The sequence below is a fragment of the Ursus americanus genome, chromosome 31 (assembly GCF_024610735.1).
Source record: "Ursus americanus isolate L20-20 chromosome 31, mUrsAme1.1.p, whole genome shotgun sequence".
NCBI lineage: Eukaryota > Metazoa > Chordata > Mammalia > Carnivora > Ursidae > Ursus > Ursus americanus.
In genome coordinates, this window is record NC_142157.1 from 13,224,806 (window position 1) to 13,247,470 (window position 22,665).

At 38.3% G+C, this 22,665-nt stretch overlaps 1 protein-coding gene across 1 annotated transcript in view; it reads left to right on the forward strand.

Annotated features, from left to right (window-relative positions):
- Nucleotides 1-22,665, forward strand: part of MYO3A (myosin IIIA) — a 232,053-nt gene that overhangs the window by 92,424 nt on the left and 116,964 nt on the right. The window contains exons 11-15 of the mRNA XM_045775374.2: nt 11,824-11,923; nt 13,537-13,653; nt 14,875-14,979; nt 15,087-15,170; nt 20,982-21,184. Coding sequence (XP_045631330.2) covers nt 11,824-11,923; nt 13,537-13,653; nt 14,875-14,979; nt 15,087-15,170; nt 20,982-21,184 — 609 coding nt within the window. The remainder of the gene's footprint in view (nt 1-11,823; nt 11,924-13,536; nt 13,654-14,874; nt 14,980-15,086; nt 15,171-20,981; nt 21,185-22,665) is intronic.

The following is a 22,665-nucleotide window of genomic DNA, read 5'->3' on the forward strand; positions in this document are numbered from 1 at the left end:
GGAGGCAGGGAAGGAGGATTGCGAGTCCTGTCAGGGGTGGGGGGAGTGGATCTGCAGGTGGAGGAAGAGTCTGGAGGTCTCTGAGGCAAGAGTGTGCCAGGTGTTGGAGGCCCTGCCGCAACGGGAGCAGGGCAACAGCGTTAAGAGACAAGGTCTGACACAGCGGGGTAGGGTTGCGTCAGTTTACATGGGACCTTTCTCTGGGTGACGTGGGGCCATTGGAGGGCACTGACCGGAGAGTGACCTATCTGACTTACGTTCTAAAAAGGTCACTCTCAGGGGCGCCTGGGTGGCACAGAGGTTAAGCGTCTGCCTTCGGCTCAGGGCGTGATCCCGGCGTTGTGGGATTGAGCCCCACATCAGGCTCTTCCGCTGTGAGCCTGCTTCTTCCTCTCCCACTCCCCCTGCTTGTGTTCCCTCTCTCGCTGGCTGTCTCTATCTCTGTCAAATAAATAAATAAAATCTTTAAAAAAAAAAAAATTAAAAAGGTCACTCTCATTATTTGTAACAATCCAAGTAAGAATAATGGGGCCTTAAAGATCAAGAGAGTAGGAGTGGAGGTTTTACCTCAAAAATAGACATTTGAGGTCTGATTAAATACTCTCTTCGTTGAGGAGTTAGAAGGACAGCAGAATATTGTTCAGTTGTAAGAAATGCCCCCCACCCCCTTTTTTTGCCCGTGTATCAAGTCAGCAGCCCCAGGCAACTTTTCCAAGCTGTTCTTACATGTTTTCTGTAGCTTTCATGACCTCCAGTTTTTTTTTTTTTCCGTGCCTTTCTTACTGTTCCCAACCTCGGTCAATGGGCCATCCTCTTGTCAGTGGAGATGGAGAGAAATGGAGACTCAACAAATTTTAAGGAGAAGAAAACCATGCAAGCTGGTGAGGGAGTGGGTATAGGAGGTGAGAGAGAGGCAGATGCACCGGTGTGCACAGCTAATTAGATGGTGGGGCAGTCAATGAGACCAGAAACCCTGGAGGAGTTCCAGGCTTTGTTGCAGAAGAGTGCGCTTTGCTTTTTGGACACTTGGCATTCGAATGCATTGAAGACATCTGTGTTTCTCAACAGTCATGCCCTCCCCAACCTCATTCCTCAGCCTCCGGCCTCTCCCACACTAGCGCTCTGCGTTCTGGCTGCCGCACATCCTCACTGTCCTGGGGCATGTGCTCTGCGGCTTGACCACCCCCCTGTCACCACCACACATACAAATACTCCTCCTCAGGTCATGGAATACTGCTCCTACTCAAACCCAAGATCGAATGCTAAATCTACGGAGCACCATTCCCCATTCACCAGAAGGGAGTTGTTACCTCCTTGCTATTTCTCTAACGTTTCATTTTTCCACTTTACCATTTCATTTTTGGCACTTGCCATACGCCTTGTGCTGTTTAAATGTTTTTATAGCTCCCACTTGACTGAAACTCATTGAACATAGGGTCTGGCTTCCTTTTCACCTACAGTAACCCCTCAACACTTAGGACGATGCCTTGCACATAGCAAGGTCTCAATAAATCCAGGTTGGATTGAATTGCACAGTTAGATTTTTATTAAAATAATACTAATGTAAGAAGAGTCTAGAGAAAATGCCCTTCTGAAATCAATAGTTATCCCTTCCTATAAACATGGCTTTCTTTTTTAACTATAAAAAAATTTTTGCCTTACAATTCTACTATCTGGTACTTCGTATGTAGTTAAATCTAACAAATTATTGTATGCATTTTTTTAAAAAAATTTGATACCAGAAAAATGAAAGTTGACCAAAACAATAGCAGTCACGATTAATTAGATATTCACTAATATATAAAATTATAGAAATACTTAGACGTTCTTTTGAAAATCTAGATGTACTTCCTTATTTTAAGCAATACTCAATATTATACTAGAAAAAGTTCAAAGCTTTTATTTACACAGACTCCAAAGAATTCAGTTTGTTTCAGACAAACGTGGATATCCTATATCATGACAAAGATTGGACTAGACATCTCTCTTTGACAAATAATCATTTATCCTTTCATTTATTCAGTCTACTTACATTTATTATCTATTATCTCCCAGCTACTGTTTAGGTGCTCAAGATACATTAGTGACCAAAAGAGACATGTAAGGTGTAAAATATGTTCACAATTGCCAATTCCTTTAAAATTTTCATTTCTGGAATATAATTCAAGTTTTCTTAATCATTCATTACAAATTTAATAGCTTCCGAAGTATTTAACTTATAGAAAGACTTTTATACACTAATTGCGTGTACCTGAATTAACTGTGAATGGCATGTATGTGTGTGTGTGTGTGTGAGTGTGTGTGTGAGTGTGTGTGTGAGTGTGTGTGTGTGTGTGTGTGTGTGAGTAAAGCAATAGAAGTTTATTAAGTGAAGATACAGAAAAAGCTCTCAAGAGTGAGAGGCGTCCTGATAGGGTTGCTAATGAGGGCCTCTAGGGTTGGTCTTTTATAGAAAGCTAACCAGGGAACTTAAATCCTTTACATCTCTGTTGATAACACCTTCAATGGCTTACTTCCTTTTTAGGGTCCGGTTATTTTTGTTGGTCACAGGTGATTGTGACCCGCAAGCCTAGGGGAGGGTGGGTGGTCCTCCCACGTGAGCAAATATAGCTTTGTCAATTAATTGAGTAGTATTGGAGGCAATAGCCAGTGCTACTTGATTTCAGCATATTCTTCTTCAAAAATGAATCTGTCCAAACATATCAGTCTAGCTCAAATTATCCTTTTTGGTTTATATGTGTACGTGTTAACTCTTCCGTCAGGATGCGCGTGCTCTGTGTGAACAGGGACTTGATCTGTTTTCTTCATAGCTTTATTCCAGCTCCAAATTACTTGAGACATAGTGGATGCTGCAGAAATGTAAATATTTGTTGAATGAACGAATGCAGTAATGGACGTTGAAACATGTATAATTCAAGGCTCTCCTTGGGGTATGGGGTGTGCATGTGTGTGTGTGTGTGTGTGTGTGCGTGTGCGCGCGCGCGTGTGTTTTGGGGGGAAAAGCCTACCAAAGCAGAACAGGAATGGAGATGTCCTATCAATCACCTGGTTCGTTGAGTTTTGACACGAGGTTGGACACATCACAGGCTTGCTGACCTCACTTTTCACAGTTCTGAAAATGAGAGGAAATTGGACTGTGATATATTTAACTGTTCTTCTCACTCTTATGCCCTTTGATCTTATGTATTGTTAACTGAGTAGCTTTTTAAATGTTAAGCTAATTTTAAAGCTGAGCGAGGATATAATTGATGCAACTAGTCGTGTATCAACGCCACATAGAAGAGTAGAAATGAGTGACTCACTATTGCTGTTTTGTTATGACACCTGTAACTGGCTTTATTTTTGCCTTGGTGTCTCCATAATGTGTAAGACCCAACCAACTGACAGCAGTGCTAACCATGCTTTCCAGAGCAGCCCGTTGTGATGGCCTTGTCTCACAGTAACTGATGGTGCAGATATACAGATATGGGAGAAATAGAGGCAATTCCAGCCGCCACGGGGCTTCTCTGGTTCAACTGATCTGGCAGCGAGCAGCACTCAGTCGTGATCAGCGAGAGATGGGAGGGAGGTGAGCGGGAGCCGAGATGTGCTAGAGAGCTGTGTATCTTCTCACCGTGAGCCTAAGTAAGCTTCAGCTCTGTTTATAAAGTCAGCCTGAAACACTGCGGTGAGAATAGGGAGGAGAAAAAAAAAGGAGTTTGCTTGTTTCCCTGTTACCCGATAGAATGCATAAAATTCCTGCTGAGCTACTACCATCAGGGTATACATAGGGTTTAATAATAAATATTGTGAAATCCTTCATAAGACCTGGGCCCAAATTCTTCTCATTTCTTGGTTGGTTTGTGTTGAGTCCAGTGTCACTTATTTACAACTCGTTTTTGTTGAAGGCAGAAGGGTATCTGTGGAATGAGAAGAGGATGGAGACAACTAAATATAAAGTTAGTATAAATATAAATTTAAAATATAAATTAAAAGTAAATACTAAATATAAATATAAATGAGGATTGAACCCATGACTGTAAAAATAATAATAATAGTTGAAATTTATTAAACATAGCAGGCACTGAATGAATCACTTTCCATGTGTTATGTAACTCCACCCCACGACAACCTGATGAAATAGACTTTTATTATTTCCCATCTTATATCTGAGAAAGCGGAGTAAGTTACTTGCCCAAGGCCACATGGCTAGTAAGTGAGAGAGCCACAAGTGGAATAATAGTAGCTGTTCTATAGTAGGCATTTTCATATGCCCATTCCAAATAAGCATTTTCCATGAAATAATCTATTTTACTTATCCTCACAAACTCTTTTGATGTTTGCCCTGAGCATTCTGATTCTAGAGCCCGTGCTCCTAATACTACTTTGGTGTCATGAATACCACAATCTAAACAAAGGCAAGGGTTCATATAGCTTCAGAAATAACTTTTGATTTTCTATATAACCATTTCAGAATTCAGTTCGGGGTCTAATAACTTATCAGTCAATCCATAATCCACCCTGACTTTATACCCGTTATCGCAACTGGCTCAACCCCGCTCCACATTCCTCAGCCCCTTTACCCTTGATTGGAAGAGAAATCTTAATAGACGAGTCATGTTCTAGAATAGGGCCAAGCCATCTTCGCAATTACCCTGAGAAAGTCTTTATAAGTGATTAAAAAAATGAGTTTTTCAGAGTCATAGAAAACCGCTCATTTTCTCTTCATAATGAAGCAGTCACCCATTTTCTAGATAATACACCTAATCAATACACAAAATTATCAAGCCCATTAGGTTGACAAATTATAGAATTCCAGGACTGGAAGAGGCAACAGAGATTATATGATTCAGCTATTTTAATACCATCAATCCAGGTAAGATTACTAGCTTTCAGTATTTTCTGGTGATAACATGTCTTTTTAGGAAATGGTAGTGATGGATTTATCTTCCCAAATCAAAACAGAAAAGCCTAAAATTTGTCTGTTCAGTATAATTTTACTATCCTAATATCTCATGGTATCTCATTTTCAGTGTTCTTTTTATTGAATTTCAAAAGTTCTTGAAATACTAAACATACTAATCCTTTGTCCATCATACATATTGCAAGTTTTTTTATTTTCTTTGTAATTTATGTTTTTATTATACTCATATTAAAATTGTTATCCTGCCAAATCTATCCCTTATTTTTCATTCTCTTTTCTATCTTATCATTCTTACAAATTCCATTCCTATCCCGTTATTATTACACAACTCTTCTGTATCTTCTCCTACAACTTTTATGAGTATTTTTTTTTAAAGATTTTATTTATTTATTTGACAGAGACAGAGACAGCCAGCTAGAGAGGGAACACAAGCAGGGGGAGTGGGAGAGGAAGAAGCAGGCTCATAGCAGAAGAGCCTGATGTGGGGCTCGATCCCAGATCTCCAGGATCACGCCCTGAGCTGAAGGCAGACGCTTAACCGCTGTGCCACCCAGGTGCCCCATATGAGTATATTTTTTAAATCTGTAAGTTTGTTAATCCACCTGGACTTTATTTTTACATAAAGTACATGATTCCCAAATTTTTAACTAGCTGGTCCAGCATAATTTCTTGAATTTTTTCTTTCTCTACTAATTTGAATGCCACATTTATAACATGTTCTTAGAATGTATGACCCTAAATTATAAGATATTTACTACTGAATTCTAACTTTTCTTGGCTGTCCTTAGTGTGATAATGTTTAGTGATAATGTTTATTTTTAGAGTACTGTAAAATGATTTTTTTTCCTTGACTAGAATATGCTACTCCACTCTGTTATTTCCAAGCTCTCCCTCTTGATTAAAATATTTTTTTTTAAGATTTTATGTATTTATTTGGCAGAGAGAGACAGCCAGTGAGAGAGGGAACACAAGCAGGGGGAGTGGGAGAGGAAGAAGCAGGCTCCCAGCAGAGGAGCCTGATGTGGGGCTCGATCCCAGAACGCTGGATCATGCCGAGCCGAAGGCAGACTCTTAACGACTGCGCCACCCAGGCGCCCCTTGATTAAAATATTTCATGGGCTTCCCATTATGTCTGGAGTCCAGGCTCACCGGGCACCAGGGTCCCTCTCACTGTTACAGCGGCAGGGCCCTTCCCTGGGTCCAGAGAATACAGCATGTCATCTCACCTGTCTCCAGGACTCCGTGTGTGCTCCTCCCTCTTTCCCCCAGCACGGATCAGCCTGACAACTTCTCCACACTTGGATACATACATATAAAAGCTAAATTTCATATTTTCCATTAAAACTGTGAATCACAAGGGGCAGCTGGGTGGCTTAGTCAATTAAGCATCCAACTCTTGATTTCGGCTAAGGTCATGATTTCAGGGTTGTGAGATCAAGACCCGCATCAGGCTCTGCACTGAGCCTGGAGCCTGCTAAGATTCTCTCTCCCTCTGCCCCTTCCCCTTCCACTCATGCATGCTCTCTCTCTCTCTCTCTCTCAAAACAAAAACAAAAAGAACCTGTGAATCACAGAATTTAATTCTATGGATATTAAAAGTGTATTATGGTAAAAGGTCAGAAAGATGGTAGGTCAGGTAGGTTTTGGTGCCAGCTGACTTATTAAAGGGTTTGCCAGAAATCAGGGGATATGAACTAAAAGGGAAGGACATAGGATTGGTTACATTAAGAGATATTATTCTTTGCACACCGGCTAGTTGGGTGTGGCTCAATATTATGATTCAAGCCACCAATATATTTCATCCCTCTGTATCCTTGATACCATGCATAGAAAGATGAATAACACTTGGTCTCTGCCCACAAGTTTCTCCTGGTTTGGTGAGAGTGCTACACGTAGCTAGTTCAAGGTGAACGTTTCTCTGCTAGGGGTACATTCTCTCTCAAAAGTCCTGCAGTGGCTTCACAGAGAGGATGATACTTGAGCCTGACTTTGCATGATAAACTTTGCCAGACATGGAAGGAAAATAATCCCAGGCAGAGAAAATAGAATGAGCAAAGCACAGCATCTCAAGCTACGTGGCCTGTTGAGGAATGTTCTGTACAGAGATGATGGTTGATGGTGCTGGACAGGCTCTTTGAGACAAAGTGGTGAAGGGACGTGAATTCCATGCTAAGGAGTCTTTTAAGTCCTGCTGTAGAAAATGGGGAGCCATCTGAGGCTTTCAGTCATTACAATAACAACATCTTTTCTAAGTTTTTGGAGACTAATACCAGAAGCATCAAGGAAGATGAATTCACAGGAGTGGAAGAGTGAGTGTATTAGCCAGCCAAATATTGATTCCCCCTATTTCTTCACCACCCGCTTCTTGGAATTCTCCAGGAACAGTCTTTAACTGCCAAACAGGCCCGTAAAAACGGACGAAAACTTCAGGTTCTTCACTTTAATTAAATGGATATTTGGATTTCTTTCTCTGTTTTCTCAAAAATAATGAGTCTCTTTGGAAATAGGGAGTCAGTAAGATGATACCTATTGAATTCAGCAAATATGGAGACCAACTATGTGGAAATTCTGTGCCAGAAACTGTGTGGGATATATATTGATTGATTCATTCAACTAACATTTATTGAGAATCTACTGTGTTTTAAATAATCTTGTTCCCCAGATACAATCGGGAACCAAAGACACATAATCTCATGCATCTTGGAGTTTACAGTGTAGTAAGGGATTCCGATATTAACTAAATTATCCGTACCAATAAGTGCATATTTATGAATTTTTGTAAATGCCATAAAAATGGAAGAATCTAAGAGTTGAGAACAGGAGTAAAACTATCCTTATTAGATACAAGTCCTTTATCAGATATGTGATTTGCAAATATTTTCTCCCCGTCTGTGGCTTTGCTTTTTGTTCTCTTAACAGCATCTTTCATAGAGCAGAAGTTTTTAATTTTAATGAACTCCAACTTATTGACTTTTTCTTTCATGGATGGTGCTTTTGGTGTTCTATCTAAAAATTCATTTCAAAACCCAAGGTTATCAAGATTTTCTCCTGTGTTATCTTCTAGGAGTTTTATAGTTTTGCATTTTACATTAAAGTCTGTGATCCATTTTGAGTTAATTTTTGTTAAAGGGGCTGGGTTAGTGTCGAGATTTTTAAATTTTTGCAATTGGATTGTCCAGCTTTCCCAGTTCCATTGGTTGAAGAGAAGTCCCCATCCTGAGGAAATTTACAATCTGGTAAAGGGAATAAGACCCATATACAAATGACTGGTTGAAATGATGTAACTAAAATATTTGTTCTGAAAGTTGTATAGAATTATGCTGAGAAGTTTTAAAGAGGTGGTGTTTGAGGTGAACTGTGAAAAATCAGTAAAGTTTCATCACACAGGTGGCGCTGAGGAGGAAATAATATAAATGAAGGACAGATCTTACTGACTGCAATGCTGAGAAGAGTGTAGAAGGCGAACATGGTAGTGGGGAAACCTCCTGAGTGGGAGGCCATAGTGGTAGTGGGATGCAATATGGCAGAGGTGATGGTGGTGAGAAATGGTTGGTTCTAGGTAGAATGTGACGAGAGAGCTGACGGAATTTGTGTATGGATTGCACGAGAGATCTGAGAAAAAGAGAAGAGCCAAGGATCACCTGAACAATCAGAAGAGGGGAGTCACCACCTACTGGGATGAGAATCACGGGGCAGGAGCAGATTTGGGGCTGCGTATTCAGGAGCATGGTTTGGTATGTGTTAAGTCTGCCAGTTAGACTTCTAAGTGAAGTGTTGAGTAAGCAGTTGGATGCTTGAGCCTGGAGATCAGCAGAGTCATCAGTGTGTGGGTGGTATTTAAAGCTATGAAACAGGGGCGCCTGGGTGGCACAGCGGTTAAGCGTCTGCCTTTGGCTCAGGGCGTGATCCCGGACTTCTGGGATCGAGCCCCACGTCAGGCTCTTCCTCTATGAGCCTGCTTCTTCCTCTCCCACTCCCCCTGCTTGTGTTCCCTCTCTCGCTGGCTGTCTCTCTCTCTCTGTCAAATAAATAAATAAAATCTTTAAAAAAAAAAAAAAATAAAGCTATGAAACAGGAAGTGAATGCAGATAGAGAAGGAAAAAACTGCAAGGATTGAAGCTCAGGAGATCCCAAATGTGACAGAAAGATGAGGAGGAACCAGAAAAAGATTCTCAGTTGGAGATGCCAGTGAGACGAGGAAGAGAATCAAGAGATGTGGACAAGACACCAAAACAAGTATATTTAAGAAGGAGTTTATCCGTGCTGCCAGTATGTGAAGTCAAATGAGGTCTTAGACTTGCCCATTGGACTTAGCAGTGTGAGGCCATTAACATTCTTAACAAAAGCTGTTTCCATGGGGTGAGAGATGGCAGCCTGACTGAAACAAGTTTTCTTAATGGATGGAAAGAAATTAAGTATGAATAGTTTTTATGAGGATTTTTTTGCTATAAAGCAAGGAAATAGAACAGTAGATGGAAAAAACTGAAAGTCAAGGAAGGATGCTGTGTTTGTTTCTTTTGAGACAAGTACTATGATAGCTGAGAGGAAAAATTGAGTGATGTTAGGAGTGAGAGAGGAACCAGCAATGTCCTTGAATAAGTGAGAGGAGGTAGAATCCAGCGAGCCAAAAGGAGGGCTGGCAGAAGATAGAGGTGGGGACAGTTTATCAATAGTGACTTAATTCCTTTTTTTTTTTTTAAGAGAGAGAGAGAGCAGGGGAGAGGGGTAGAGAGAGATGGAGAAGCAGACTCCCCACTGAGCAGGGAGTCCAAATTGAGTCTCCATCCTAGGACCCTGGGATCATGACCTGAGCCGAAGGCAGACATTTAACCGACTGAATCATCCAGGCGCCCCAATAGTGACTTAATTCTAAAACAACCAGTGTTGGCAGGGATGTGGAGAAAAAGGAGCCCTTGTGCACTGTTGGTGGAACTGCAAACTGGGACAGCCATGGTGGAAGACAGTATGGAGGTTCCCCCCAAAATTAAAAATAGAACTACCATATAATCCAGTAATCACACTACTGGGTATTTACCCAAAGAATACAAAAATACTAATTCAAAGGGATACATGCATCCCTTTGTTTACTGTAGCATTATTTACAGTAGCCAAACTATGGAAGCAGCCCAAGTGTCCAGCAACAGATGAATGGATAAAGAAGATGTGGTATAGGGGCGCCTGGGTGGCACAGCAATTAAGCGTCTGCCTTCGGCTCAGAGCATGATCCCAGCGTTATGGGATCGAGCCCCACATCAGGCTCCTCTGCTGTGAGCCTGCTTCTTCCTCTCCCACTCCCCCTGCTTGTGTTCCCTCTCTCGCTGGCTGTCTCTATCTCTGTCGAATAAATAAATAAAATCTTAAAAAAAAAAAAAAGATGTGGTATTATTCAGCCATAAAAAAGAATGAAGTCTTGCCACTGAGAACAACATGGATGAAGCTAGAGAGTATAATACTAAGTGAAGTAAGCCAGTCAGAGAAAGACAAATAACATGTGATTTCACTCATATGTGGAATTTAAGAAACAAAACAAACGAACAAAGGAAAAAAAGAGACAAACTGAAAAACAGACTCTCAACTATAGAGAACAAACTGGTGGTTGCCAGAGGGGAGGTGGGTGGGGGGATGGGTGAAATAGGTGAAGGGGATTAAGAGTATGCTATCTTGATGAACACTGATAATATATGGAATTGTTGAATCACTATATTGCACATCTGAAATGAGTATAACACTATAGGTTAACTACACTGGAATTAAAATTTTTAAAAAATAGTGACTTAATTCATTAAGCAGTGAGAAACCATTAAAATATTTACTAAGTGGTATGGTTCTTATTGTTTGTCATAGTCTGCTTACTCCTTTTACTAATGGACAGGTTGAAATGCTTAAAAGAACAGTTGACTCTTGAATAACACAGGTTTGAGCTGCATGGGTTCACTTGTATGCAGATTTTTTTCAATAAATACAGTATAACACTGTGAGTGTATTTTCTCTTCCTTATGATTTTCTGAATAGTATTTTCTTTTCCTAGCTTACTTTATTGTAAGAGTATGGAATATAATATATATAACATAGAAAATATGTGTTAATTGTTTACATTATTGGTAAGGCTTCTGGTCAACAGTAGGCTATCAGTAGTCAAGTTTTGAAGAGTCAAAAGTTATACCTGGATTTTTGACTGCATGGGGGTTGGCACTTCTAACCCCATGTTATTTCAAAAGTCTACTGTATCTCCAAAAATAAACATTGAAGATACAGTTTTGTTCAAAATACCAAGTAGATGATAATTTCACGTCCAGAAAATTTGAAACAAACCCTGGTGTTTATCTCAGCAACTTCTCCAGCCTTCATGTCAAATCAAGATCCTTGGGCTGTTATCAGAAGTTGCTGAAATGTTTTACTTTGAAAAGAAACTTCCTGGTGCCTGAAACCAATTTCTTACGTCCATTTAACCATTTGAAAATCCACAGCAGTGGGGTTTATTTTTCACTCCTCTTAAATTTTGCTGAATAATAATTTTTAATATTACCATTACTTGGCCACCAATGGCCTGACACTCTCTCAGACAAAATTGGAAATCTAACGAATTCAAATCTCTCTGACTCACCACTTTGTAACTGCTTAAATCACACACAGGAATTTAGAGGAAGCTTTAAAGCAAATTATATATAGGAGAGTTCTTGATAGAAATAATGAACTCTTTTCATCATCTGTGAAGTAAGTTTGACATGTTGTAATTTTCCAATAGAGAGGAGAAAATAGACCAAAAATAGGCTATTTTCTGGGAAATGGTTAGCATTGAATTTAGGAAAATCAGTTTCATAGAAGTTTTGTAGTGTCATATGCATCTAAAACTTACCTCCACTGTGATCAGTAATAAGTTCTCAAGTCAGAGGGGTTTCTCTCTTTTTACTGCTCTACAGACATGAACGTATTCATACCAAGAAAAGTAACTTCACTAGATCACTAATGTCCAGTCTGAAGGATGTAGATGATTTAGCAACCCTAGAAGTTTTGGATGAGGTAAGAGACTAGGTTCAAATAAATTTGAACATTCTAGATTTTGTTTAATTTATAGAAGTGATATGAACAGGAGGTTGTTTGAATAACATCTGTAAGCTTTCCTTGTCTCGTAGCTCCCTGATTATTCTCCTATCTTCACTTTGAATATGTGTAACTGAAATTTCCACATCCTGGGTCCATTTTTCTCTTTTTTTCCCTTTTTTTCTGATAGTTAAATTACGAAGGTGTGGGTTCCCACATGAGTTGCTTATATGTTACAGACCCTTCTTCCCCTGAATTCATTCTGGGAGTCTCAGAGGGATGATGTATTGAGGTCGGAAAATGGTTGCTTCCTACAACCTTCACATAGCATCCTCCCTCTATTTTCTCTTCTGCTGCACTCTCAGTGGCTGTACCTAGAGGCCTCTAGGAAACCCTGAGAGCCTGTCTCTCTTACCACGGTCATTGTCCCCCTCGTGGGATTCCAGAGTCCCTGCTCTCACAGGGCTAGCCCACTAGGGCACTGAATTCTGCTTGAAACTCCTTATCCCAGTGACCTCAGAACCACTTCAAGCATCTTTTATGAAGGTACAAATGCAAGCCAGTAAATTATAGTTTTAGCCTCCCTTCCCCCTCATCTCCCTTTATTCTGGATAATCAGATCATTAGAGAAATAAATAGCTCCTTTTCAGTAAAAGGTTAGGATCTCTATCCTGCCTGATCAATGGCGTTTTTTGAATACAACTAATACATGCCTGAGGTTTGCTTAGAAAGTCAACCAATCAGAAGACGTTTTGTGAACAGAAGTAGTCATTTGGTAAATTTAGGGTTGCTTAACTCAAGCACTTCCTCAAAATAATCTTTCTTGAGATCATCAAACATCTTGTAATCAAGTAGTGTTTGCAAGTCAGAGATTAGCCAGCACCTTTATGAATCTGTTCATACCAAATTCTCCCATGGTATGAATTTCTAGGCTTGTGGATTATAAAGAAGACTTTGCTCATCATATTGCTGACCTATATATTAAACACTGGGCTTGTTTGTTTCTGTTGTCTGTGCTTTCGTTTTTGTCTCGTTTTTGAGCTATGATCTGCTCTCCTCTTGTGTCATACTGTAAATGATGAGTTCTGACACTATTAAAATTGATTTCATGTACTCACGATTTATCAACTTGAAAGTTACTTTTCCGAACTTTTTACTGTGCCTCATAAAGCCAAATGTCTCAGCAAAGGGCTAGGACATTCTACGGAACCACTAAATAACCGTGATTTGCAATAAAGTCACATTCACTGTGTCTTCCCCTTCCTTTTCTGTTGGTCTTTCTCTTTATTTCATCTTCTGCATTTACTTATTTTCTGAAAGGCTCTCTACATATAATAACCCTGTAATATCTCATATGTCCTTTGGAAAACACACAGAACATGCCATCCCTCGGTGGCTCTCAAAACAAAAGAAAATGCCTGTCAGGCGGAAAGATATTTGCTGACACATTGTTATACTCCTTACTATCAGCGTGTCTGTTCCTTTCTGATCCTTAGTCCAAATTCCAGATGTGTTATTTATATTGTTTACATTTTAAGTTGTAACTGACCTTACGTGATTTTTAAGAAAAAAATATTTTTGTTTTATTATAGAATACAGTCTCAGAGCAACTTGAGAAGTGTTATTCCAGAGATCAGATTTATATCTATGTGGGAGATATACTCATTGCTCTTAACCCTTTTCAGAGTCTGGGTCTTTATTCCACAGAGGTATGTGATGTGGCTTGCATTCTTTTACTTTGGACCAGTAATTATACTATTCAGACATTTAAATTAATTTAGATGATGCCAAAGATAGTTTCATTCAATGCCTTGAAGAAACAAATAATTACCGTTAGAACATAGAGATAGGGGAAATAGGAGGTGAATCAATCTGGTTGTGGTTCCTGGTCTTCCTTTTTCCAAAAGTAAATGGCAGAATGGTAATTACTTCCAGTCTTTGGTAACTGGTCTGTACTATGTATCATATTAATAAACAGATGCCTACAAAAGTGCAGGTGTATTGTCTACCTCAGAACCAAGTATGCAAGAGTCAAAAGTATAATTACATTGTCTCACAGGTAATATATACTTAGTGGCTATGAAACCTGTCATTATGAATTTAAAAATTCCTTTTGACATATTGGTTTTTAGTATCAGACAGTGTGTGTTTTATGAATATGACTATATAATTATCCATTATTCAAGCCCTAGTGGTTTAAATATAGAATAGTATTCTGGAATTACGCTAAGCTGTCTTTCATTTTTAATTGGACCTATTCTCTTTTAGCTATTTGTGTGTTCTAGAAGATCAGGTAATACTGTGAATAATAGTTTTTTTATATATGAGAAATAAATAATTCTGTCATCCTCTGCCACCTTAAAATTTACAAAAATAATCGTAAATTTATGAACCTTGAACTTAAGTTCTAAAAGTCTGGACTTTCATCAAGTTCTGCTATCAGTTAACTTGGTGATTTGGACAAATCAAATGACAGACTGTTTGTCAAATGATGTGAAAGGAAAACAGTGGTGATCGTATATCAGACGTTATTATATCCAGGGAAGAGTCAACAAAATGATACCTGATTGTCTTATTTATAGTATCTTTGTATTTAAAGAAATAATATTTTGTAACATTGAGTTCTGCTTTGGAAGTGGTATGCATTTTCAAGAGTCTTCTTCTAAATACTTCTTCCAGAGTGATACTATATTCTATTATGTTACATCAAATTTCTGTCTTTTTATGTCAGGCTTTTATTTTATATAATTGTGCATACATGTAAGTGTGTGTAGTATGCATGTGTAATGTTTGTAATGTTTTGGTGGTATGAAAATGTATTTTGATTCACATTTTGCTTTAAAAATTGGGAATTCTGCCTGTAAATAATCTAGGACTTAAACAAAAACAAAAAGAAAAGCCCCACAAAATGTGTTCTTTTTAACCTTTAGCATTCCAAACTATATATTGGAGCAAAGAGAACTGCCAATCCTCCTCACATTTTTGCAATGGCTGACTTAGGATACCAATCAATGATAACATATAATTCAGATCAGGTAAGGAGAGTCTCACATCCTTAGAAATTCCCCTCTTAGCTTCTTATGTGTGAGCCACATCTTGTGAGGATCAAGTCTTCTCATGGTTTCCTTTTCTCGCTATGCAGTGCATTGTTATTTCTGGAGAAAGTGGTGCTGGAAAGACAGAAAGTGCTCATCTTTTGGTTCAGCAGCTGACGGTGCTTGGAAAGGTACAATGTTTTCTCTATCCTAACAGAAATATTTGTTATATTTTAGAACATCATTTGGCTGATTAGATTAATGTTCACTAATTCCCACATTTAATAATGTACAGAAATTATAAAACACACTTGCTATTCTCTGTGAGTTTAAAATATAACAAACAATTGAAAAAGTGTATGCTCTGTTCTGAGGATATTCTGACTTTTGTCACTCTTAGTAGGAAAGGCTTTATAAATGTGATTTTCTCCCTTTCTAGTCCCAGCACATTTACTGATACTCTCTTTACTTTTCTCCTTTTGTTGCTTGCAGGTTAAAGGGAAGTTAAAAATCAATTGTATTTATATACATTACAGACATTATAAACATATATACATTATATATAATGCAAAAGTTAATTTGCATTTTATATATGTATGTAATGATCAATTAATTGAAAATTGAAATTTGAAAGTCTCATTTACAATAGCACCAAAAAATTAACTATTTAAATCTTATAAAACATGCACAAAATTTGTATGCTGAAAAGTAGAAAAAATTGATAGAAGAAATCATAGAATACCTAAATAAATGGAGCAATATACCATGTTCATGGATTAAAAGACTCAATATTATTATGTCAATTCTTCACAAATTGATCTGTAGATTAAGTGCTATTACTATAAAAATCTCAGTGGGATTTTTTTTTGTAGAAATTGACAAGCTGAATCAAAAATTTATAAGGAAAGGCAAAGGAGATGTAATAAACAATTTTGAAAAAGAACAAAGTTGGAGGATTAATACTACCTGATTTTCAGACTTAAGTGTAGAGCTACAATAGTTATATTTAACGTTAAAAGCATAATCCACAAGGAATAAATTAGATTTCACCAAAATTAAGAACTTCTGTTCTCTGAATGAAATTGATAAGAAGATGGAACCTATAAGCTACATACTCAAAGAAACTATTTGCAAGTCACATATCTAATAAAAGACTTGTATCCTTAATGCATATATTGTAAAAAGAAACTCTTAAAACTCAATAATAAGAGATCAAATAACAAAAATATGAACAAAAGAGTATGCCAACGATGCTTAAATAACAAAATTTATTTAAAAAAATGAACAGATTTGAATAGCACTGAGTGTTATACACAACTAATGAATCATCGAACGCTGCAGAACATAATAAAAAAAAATGAATAGTACTTCTCCAAAGACAATAGGTAGATGGCAAATAAACAAATGAAAAGATGTTCAACATCAGTTGTCATTAGGGAAATGCAAATTAAAACACAAGAAGACATCATTATATACCTATTAAAATGGTTAAAAATTTTTTTTTTAAGTCTAACTATACCAGCTGCTGATAAGGATGTGGAACAGCTGGAACTCTCATATATTGCTGGTGAAATGCAAAATAGTGCAGTCACTTTGGAAAACAATTTGGAAGTTTTTTATAAAGTTAACTATACTTACCACACAGCCTAGCAATCCTACTCCTTGGTATTTATCCAAATAAAATTAAAACTCATATTTATACGAAAACCACAAACAAATATGTATAGTGGCTTTATTTGTAATCTCTGGGAATGGAGTAAACAAACGGGTACCTCTAATCAGGGTAGTATTGCTCAGTAACAGAAAAGGAACAAACGTGGATACAAGGAAAGAATCTCATTAGATGAGATTTGGATGAATCTCAAATGCATTGTGCTAAGTCAAAGAAGTCAGATTCAGAAGACTACATACTATATGATTCAATTTATATGTCATACCTGCAAATTTAAAATTATAGAGACAGAAACAGATCAGTGATTGTCACAGGCTGGGGATGAAGGGAGGGGTTGACTACAAAAGGTAACGATATAGTTTGGGGGAGTGATGGAACTGTCCTACATATGGATTGTAGTGGGGCTATATGATTGTATATGTTTATAAAAACTTTTAGGGGCACCTGAGTGGCTCAGTCAGTTAAGCGTCTTGTCTTTGGCTCAGGTCATGATCCCAGGGTCCTGGGATCAAGCCTCACATTGGGCTTCCTGCTCGGTGGGGAGCCTGCCTCCCTCTCCCTCTACCTGTGCTCTTGCTTGCTCTCTCTCTCTCTCTGTCTCTCTCTCTCTCTCAAATAAATAAAACCTTTTAAAAAATTATCTATAAAAAAGCATTTGGAACTGTATAAAGGATGAATCTTATTGTATGTAAAATATACTTTAATTTTTGAAAAAAGGAAGTTGATGATAGATACTTGGTTTGACTTTCCAGGTAGGGCCCTTGAAGTAAGTCAAGAATTATATGTTCTCCATGGAACATTCTCAAGAATAGACCATGTTCTGGGACACAAAACAGGTCTCAACCGATACCAAAAGATTGAAATTATCCCCTGCATATTCTCAGACCACAACGCTCTGAAATTGGAACTCAACCACAAGGAAAAATTTGGAAGAAACTCAAACACTTGGAGACTAAGAACCATCCTGCTCAGGAATGACTCGATAAACCAGAAAATCAAAAATCAAATTAAACAATTTATGGAGACCAATGAGAATGAAAATACAACAGTCCAAAACCTATGGGATACTGCAAAGGCAGTCCTAAGGGGGAAATACATGGCCATCCAAGCCTCACTCAAAAGAATAGAAAAATCTAAAATGCAGTTTTTATATTCTCACCTCAAGGAGCTGGAACAGCAACAGAGGGACAGGCCTAATCCACACTCGAGGAAGCAGTTGACCAAAATTAGAGCTGAAATCAATCAAGCAGAAACCAGAAGTACAGTAGAGCAGATCAACAGGACTAGAAGCTGGTTCTTTGAGAAAATCAATAAAATTGACAGACCACTGGCAAGACTTATCCAAAAGAAAAGAGAAAGGACCCAGATTATTAAAATTATGAATGAAAAAGGAGAGGTCACAACGAACACCATTGAAATTGGAAGGATTATTAGAAACTTTTATCAACAGCTATATGCCAATAAACTAAGCAATCTGGAAGAGATGGAATCCTTCCTGGAAACCTATAAACTACCAAGATTGAAACAGGAAGAAATTGATTTCTTAAACAGGCCAATTAATTATGAAGAAATTGAGTCAGTGATAAACAACCTTCCAAATAACAAAACTCCAGGCCTGGACGGTTTTCCTGGGGAATTTTACCAAACATTCAAAGAAGAAATAATACCTATTCTCCTAAAGCTATTTCAAAAAATAGAAACAGAAGGAAAACTACCAAACTCATTCTATGAGGCCAATATTACCTTGATCCCCAAACCAGGCAAAAGACCCCCTCAAAAAGGAGAATTACAGACCAATTTCCCTAATGAATATGGACGCCAAAATCCTCAACAAGATACTTGCTAATAGAATCCAACAGTTCATTAAAAGGATTATCCATCACGATCAAGTGGGATTCATACCTGGGATGCAAGCGTGGTTCAATATTCGCAAATCAATCAGCGTGATACATCATATCAACAAGAAAAGACTCAGGAACCATATGATCCTCTCAATCGATGCCGAAAAAGCATTTGACAAAATACAGCATCCTTTCCTGATTAAAACCCTTCAGAGAGTAGGAATAGAAGGTACGTTTCTCAATCTCATAAAAGCCATCTATGAAAAGCCTACTGCAAATATTATTCTAAATGGGGAAAAGCTGGAAGCCTTTCCCTTAAGATCAGGAACACGACAAGGATGCCCACTCTCGCCACTATTATTCAACATAGTACTAGAAGTCCTTGCAACAGCAATCAGACAACAAAAAGGGATCAAAGGTATTCAAATCAGCAAAGAAGAAGTCAAAATGTCTCTCTTCACAGATGACATGATACTCTATATGGAAAACCCAAAAGAAGCCACTCCCAAAGTATTAGAAGTTATAGAGCAATTCAGTAACGTGGCGGGATACAAAATCAATGCTCAGAAATCAGTTGCATTTCTGTACACAAATAACGAGACCGAAGAAAGAGAAATTAGGGAATCCATCCCATTTACAATAGCACCAAAAACCATACGTTACCTTGGAATTAACTTAACCAGAGATGTAAAGGACCTATATTCTAGCAACTATAAATCACTCTTGAAAGACATTGAGGAAGACATAAAAAGATGGAAAGATATTCCATGCTCATGGATCGGAAGAATTAACATAGTTAAAATGTCCATGCTACCCAGAGCAATCTACACTTTCAATGCTATCCCAATCAAAATACCGAGGACATTTTTCAAAGAACTGGAACAAATAGTCCTTAAATTTGTATGGAACCAGAAAAGGCCCCGAATCTCCAAGGAACTGTTGAAAAGGAAAAACAAAGCTGGGGGCATCACAATGCCGGATTTCGAGCTGTACTACAAAGCTGTGATCACAAAGACAGCATGGTACTGGCACAAAAACAGACACATAGACCAATGGAACAGAATAGAGAGCCCAGAAATGGACCCTCAGCTCTTTGGGCAACTAATCTTTGATAAAGCAGGAAAAAACATCCGGTGGGAAAAAGAGAGTCTCTTCAATAAATGGTGCTGGGAAAATTGGACAGCTACATGCAAAAGAATGAAACTTGACCACTATCTCACACCATACACAAAAATAAACTCCAAATGCATGAAAGACCTCGATGTGAGACAGGAATCCATCAAAATTCTAGAGGAGAACATAGGCAGCGACCTCTACGGCATCGGCCAAAGCAACCTTTTTCATGATACATCCCCAAAGGCAAGAGAAACAAAAGATAAAATGAATTTATGGGACTTCATCAAGATTAAAAGTTTCTGCACAGCCAAGGAAACAGTCAGAAAAACTAAGAGGCAGCCCACGGAATGGGAGAATATATTTGCAAATGACACTACAGATAAAGGACTGGTATCCAAGATCTACAAAGAACTTCTCAAACTCAATACACGAGAAACAAATAAACAAATCAAAAAATGGGCAGAAGATATGAACAGACACTTTTCCAATGAAGACATACAAATGGCTAACAGACACATGAAAAAATGTTCAAAATCATTAGCCATCAAGGAAATTCAAATCAAAACCATACTGAGATACCACCTTACGCCAATTAGAATGGCAAAAATAGACAAGGCAAGAAACAACAATTGTTGGAGAGGATGTGGAGAAAGGGGATCCCTCCTACATTGTTGGTGGGAATGCAAGTTGGTACAGCCACTCTGGAAAACAGTGTGGAGGTCCTTTAAAAAGTTAAAAATTGAGCTACCCTATGATCCAGCCATTGCACTACTGGGTGTTTACCCCAAAGATACAGACGTAGTAAAGAGAAGAGCCATATGCACACCAATGTTCATAGCAGCAATGTCCACAATAGCTAAATCGTGGAAGGAGCCGAGATGCCCTTCAACAGATGACTGGATTAAGAAGTTGTGGTCCAGGGGCGCCTGGGTGGCACAGCGGTTAAGCATCTGCCTTTGGCTCAGGGCGTGATCCCGGCGTTATGGGATCGAGCCCCACATCAGGCTCCTCCTCTACGAGCCTGCTTCTTCCTCTCCCACTCCCCCTGCTTGTGTTCCCTCTCTCGCTGGCTGTCTCTATCTCTGTCAAATAAATAAAATCTTAAAAAAAAATTGTCTTTGTAAATCAGGCATTGAACAGAACTACATTTCAATAGAAAAATTATAGAACATCTCTTTGCCCCTTGAAGAAAGCAAGTGGGAACACACATCCAGGAAGGTAAAAATAGGCCAGATATTGTATCATCTGGCGATATGCCAAGAATATGCTTTCAATACCTTTATGTCTACATATAGTGCGTATCGAAGAAGAGACATTTTATTATATACAAAATTAATTTTTTACATTAAAAAATATCTTGACATTTTCTCTAGGCTAATAACAGAACCCTGCAAGAGAAGATTTTACAAGTGAACAATTTGGTGGAAGCCTTTGGCAATGCCTCCACTGTTATAAATGACAATTCCAGCCGATTTGGAAAATACTTAGAAATGAAATTTACTTCTTCCGGAGCTGTTGTGGGAGCACAGATTTCTGAATACCTTCTGGAAAAATCGCGAGTTATCCGCCAAGCTCTGTAAGTTGGTGTCAAATGTTTTTTTTCTGGGAAACAACCAAAGATAATGCTTTTGTCTTAAGAGTAAAATGTCTTACTTATTCAAAAAACTCAACAAAATGTTATCGATCATCCACTACGTGCAAGGCATTTATTATTAGAATCAAAGAGATCCCTCAGCACTGTCTTGTTCTCTAGTAGAGGAGTTAATAAATCACCTGAAATTTATGATACCAGATATAAAACCCATGCCCATCATAGATACTAACAGGAAAAATTGTAGTGATTTCTGAAGTAGGAGGGAATATATTTCTTTGCATAAAACAAATGTGAAATTTAATTAGAAATAAGAGTCTTTTTTTCTTTTCTTTTCTTTTTTAAATTTTTTTTAAAGAGTGTATTTATTTATTTGACAGAGAGAGACAGCCAGCGAGAGAGGGAACACAAACAGGGGGAGTGGGAGAGGAAGAAGCAGGCTCCCGGTGGAGGAGCCTGATGCGGGGCTCGATCCCAGGACCCTGGGATCACGCCCTGAGCTGAAGGCAGACGCTTAATGACTGAGCCACCCAAGCACCCCCTTTTTTTCTTTTCAACGCTAGTATACACAAATAGATCTTTGTATTAATTCTATTCTTCCTGTGATTTTATTCAAGAGACCAAATAAAAGATTCAGGTATGGGCTTAATTGTACTTAATTGCCCTTTTAATTTCCAGCTGATTTAAGCCACTGATACAATGTTTTGGTGTTAGGTTGATTGAGTTCCTTTTGGCAGTTTGTAGCTGAATGACAAAACTTCTCTCCTGTCCTAATGATTCCAAAATATCTTTGTTATTCTTATGTGGAAACTATAGTCAAAACATTGGATATGTACCTTGGTTGTTATATGATTTTTTAAAAGTGTGTCAAGTTAGAGGCACCTGGGTGGCTCAGTCACTGAGCATCTGACTCCTGATTTCAGCTCAGGTTGTGACCCCAGCATCATGGGATCAAGCCCCATGTTGGGCTCCACAGTCAGCATGGAGTCTGTTTGTCCCTCTCCCTCCCCCTCTGCCCCTCTCCCTGCATGTGGGCTCTCTGTCTCCCTCTCTCTCTCTCTCTCAAATAAATAAATAAATCTTTTTTTTTTAAAAAAGTGTGGCAAGTTAGAGTCTTTCATTTTTTTGTGTTGGTTTTACACCAAGCTTATCTGCATTACTGTAGTAATATGTCTTTTGTTAAATTCATGGGAACACAAGTCTTATTATGTATTAGTACATTATTATTTAATATAAATGCCTTCAAATTTGCTACTATTCAATTTATGAATAAATTGTGAGTATAAGTTGCCTGGAGTCCACCTCCTGAACTCAGCTTCACTGTGGAAAATTATCCTTTGCTCCTCAATTCAGAATACATAGAAAATGATTATGAGATGAATATTTTGGATTGCAGCTTCCCCACATACATGTTAGTTCACTTTGGGTTAAGTTAGTTCACAAATTCCCTGTGAACGGTAACCTCT